The 2,290-nt window shown below is 40.3% G+C and overlaps 1 protein-coding gene across 1 annotated transcript; it reads left to right on the forward strand.

The window, feature by feature from the left end:
• Positions 1-6: 6 nt before the first annotated feature.
• On the forward strand, positions 7-1,844 carry LOC112466593. The gene is made up of 3 exons (XM_025034763.1): positions 7-540; positions 692-829; positions 992-1,844. The coding sequence occupies exons 2-3, from the start codon at positions 694-696 to the stop codon at positions 1,252-1,254; spliced, it is 399 nt and encodes a 132-aa protein (XP_024890531.1). The 5' UTR covers positions 7-540; positions 692-693; the 3' UTR covers positions 1,255-1,844.
• The last annotated feature ends 446 nt before the right edge of the window (positions 1,845-2,290 follow it).

Here is a 2,290-nt window from a genome sequence, read left to right on the forward strand (position 1 = left end):
CACGATTAATATGAAAAGTGCCTATCCCCAAGTGTCTAATGAAATGTAGCCTGATGTAACGATGTGCTCGATATATACCTTTTCGTTTAATCGAACGGGTGCAACCTTGAAGAGTACTTGAAGAATTCGGGGTCGTAATTGTCTCACTTAGTTATTTTTGCCGGAATTACGTTCATAGGGTCTGAACACGCTAAGCAGTGCCTAGCACTGCCTGCACTACCTTCGCGCGTGACATTTATATCACGACCAAGGTGTTAAAGTTTCCTACAAATCTATCAAATCGAAGGATGTCTTAGTGGCATATAAATTAAAGAAGGATTGCTTCCCTGCGATGATTCTGGATCATTTTGAAAATAACTAGTTTTTTTATATAATTTTATCTATTTGGACGGCAAGAAGCAAAGATTAAATCGACAAATCGTGTTCTTTTAGAGGAAGAGTTACAGCTGTTAAGTCAGGTGGGTTTCCCGCAAAAGAGATGCGTCAATCACTTGACACCGAGTGAAGTGCACGAGGAAACGCGCGGAGTTTGGCAAAATCGTAAGTAAATAGAAAATAACATTTAAGTTCAACATTGAATTTATCCTACAACGAATTGTTTTATTCTTCAATGAAATAAATCATTATATTTCCTATGAATTATATGTATCAAGAATCTCGTTTGGTTAATCGTTCCAATATTCTGTTTCAGGAATGCAAAATCTAAGCATCTCGTGCTCCCTGGTGTGCCTGATCATTTTAGGATGCGCTGCACTTATAGGATTTTTCGGACTGTGCAGGCATCAGATATCGGCCGTCCTCGTGACAGGAGTGATGTACCTCCTTGCAGGTAAAATTATCTACTAATCATATAAACTAGCGATCTACCGAGATTTCAAGTACGACGTTGCTAAGACGCGGGAGAAAGAAATAGGTCTGTCATGTACATGTGACATAGCTACCGAAGTGTTAAGCAACGAATAATCTAGGAATCGCTGGTCTCTCATTCCAGCAACATTCGCGCTGTTCACGCTCACAATCATCCACTTCAAGAGGGCCCAGGACCGCGGGACCAAACCCATAACGGACGGGCCTGAGGACGGCGTGATCGGCATGCCCGTTCTTCGCAGCATCCTCAAGGCCAGGCGAGTCACCACCGCGTGGAGCATGGACCTGGGATGGGGTGGGGTCACCCTCTGTGCCCTCGCGTCGGTAGCCTGGATCCTCCTCAGTAAAATCATGCGCTTCAGCCCAATCGCTGCCATGATAGCGTAGCAGTGGGAAGCCTTCGAGGTCTAAGGTCGTTTCTGAGAGTCACGACATTTCGATGCTCCGCGTTCCTTTCGGGTAACACTCTTTTTGATGGATGTATCAAGTTGGCGCAATAGATTTGTTCCACGATCAAGTCGGGCTTTAATCCTCTACGAGACATATTTTCAGACGTTTCTTAAAAAACGGTGTGATTTCGTCTTTATAACTTTACTTAGCAAATACAACAAACTGTTTGCACCAACTTAATAAATCTCGAGTGTTTAATCTCCCGCTAGGAACTTGCTAGATTCCAAAAGTATGAATATCCGAGATTTAGGATATTCTTCGTGCCTAGGAATTGAAAGCTTCTGAAACCTCGAAAAGGATCGCAAATTGGAGCGACTGTAGATGATACTCTTGAGGAAGTTGAGTCCAGAAATGACCACCTCGAAGGCGACCATCGCCAGGTGCCTATTTCGTATAATTTATCTCGTTCGCATCAATATTCATTGTTCCAACCGAAGGAACGTGAGTTCATCAAAAAGTAAAAAAAGATTTGATTAGAGCGTACAATTGATCGATCGACGCTTTGTAGAATCACTGCCAATTTGCTAATTGATGCCAATTTGCTAATTGATATTCTTCTGTATTTTATTTATTTACCGCAATTTACTAAACGAGTCCGCTAAGAAAATAAGAGATATGAAACGAATAAACCTATAATATATAGATATCCATCCATATCTAAAAAATGTTGATAAAAAAAGACGAAATGTAACGTTCTTACTGATTCTCTCGGCTGATATTCTCGCCAATACACAGCAAACGACTCAGGAATTAGTCTCAAATATGTTACAAAGCAATACGGCAGATAATATCACCACGAGCGCTGTAGACTAGAATTAGATAGTTTTTAAAAATCGTCCGTACGGTTTTTATCAATATATTCATATAAATATTGCTATACTCATAAAGTATTCGCTCATCAATTTGTACACCTTCTTTCAGACTTTTAAAAATTTTACTTTTAGTAATATTTTTATCATAATTATTCTCGCTC

Source organism: Temnothorax curvispinosus, unplaced genomic scaffold, assembly GCF_003070985.1.
Source record: "Temnothorax curvispinosus isolate PA1 unplaced genomic scaffold, ASM307098v1 QBEX01016414.1, whole genome shotgun sequence".
Taxonomy (NCBI): domain Eukaryota; kingdom Metazoa; phylum Arthropoda; class Insecta; order Hymenoptera; family Formicidae; genus Temnothorax; species Temnothorax curvispinosus.

What these genes read in the sequence shown, in the direction of transcription:
- LOC112466593 (XM_025034763.1), top strand. Translation starts at nt 694, where the DNA reads ATGCAAAATCTAAGCATCTCGTGCTCCCTGGTGTGCCTGATCATTTTA. An exon ending in AGTGATGTACCTCCTTGCAG is followed by an intron (nt 830 to 991) that starts GTAAAATTATCT and finishes CTCTCATTCCAG; the next exon opens with CAACATTCGCGCTGTTCACG.